Source organism: Phaethon lepturus, unplaced genomic scaffold (assembly GCF_000687285.1).
Source record: "Phaethon lepturus isolate BGI_N335 unplaced genomic scaffold, ASM68728v1 scaffold33241, whole genome shotgun sequence".
Lineage (NCBI taxonomy): Eukaryota > Metazoa > Chordata > Aves > Phaethontiformes > Phaethontidae > Phaethon > Phaethon lepturus.
Genome location: NW_010519024.1, coordinates 1 through 743, shown reverse-complemented (window position 1 = coordinate 743; position 743 = coordinate 1). Strand labels below are relative to the sequence as shown.

Here is a 743-nt window from a genome sequence, read left to right as displayed (position 1 = left end):
CTTCGCGGTGGTGGACTGGTTGGTGCTGGGCTTGGCGCTGGGGGATGGGGCCTCAGCACCGGCCGGCCCGTAGCTGGGGACGGTGCCGTTGGGGCGGGAGGAGTTGGAGAAGGGGTGGGTGCGCGAGGCGTTCCTGGGGTTGAAGCGGCTGAAGAAGTCCAGGTGCTGCGCATAGACATCGAAGTAGAGGATCATGATGACGAGGAAGTGGAGCAGGCAGAGCAGCAGCACGGCCTTGCAAATCCTTTCCAGGGTCACCCCCAAGAGCAGCCTGGTCATCTTCTGGGCACAGGCAGGCGGACATGTGCGCTCAGCGGGGCAGGAGGGCGGCTCCAGCCACGGTCCCGATCCTGCTGAGACACCCCACACTCAGGACACCGCCAGCCTGAGCCCTCAGTCCCAGTCCAAGTGACACCAGGGCAGCGGGAGCAGCACAGGCCTGATGAGGAGGTGATGGACTCACAGGTCGGTATGCCACCGGGCACCCTGTGGGGATGCTGTGCTTAGGCCCCCGTTCTGAAGGCACAGCCACGAAGATGCAAGAGGTCTCCAGCCCCACACAGCAAGTCTCCTCCCTGCTTTGCAAGGTTAAGACTAGGCCAAACCCGCTCCCTGTCCCTATTGCCCCCCAAGTATGGGGTAGGGATACCCCCACAAGTGCCACAAAGAGCCTCCATGGAGGCTGGGCCCTTGGAGAGGAACATGCACTCCAAAACATGGCCAGCCTGGGGTGTCCCAAGGGC

At 63.4% G+C, this 743-nt stretch overlaps 1 protein-coding gene across 1 annotated transcript in view; it reads right to left on the bottom strand.

Annotated features, from left to right (window-relative positions):
* Positions 1–297, bottom strand: part of B4GALT2 (UDP-Gal:betaGlcNAc beta 1,4- galactosyltransferase, polypeptide 2) — a gene marked incomplete at its 3' end in the record, with an annotated part of 3,436 nt that extends 3,139 nt beyond the window's left edge. Inside the window, exon 1 of the mRNA XM_010296913.1 lies at positions 1–297. This exon is cut by the window's left edge and continues 55 nt beyond it. Coding sequence (XP_010295215.1) covers positions 1–279 — 279 coding nt within the window.
* Positions 298–743: the final 446 nt, after the last annotated feature.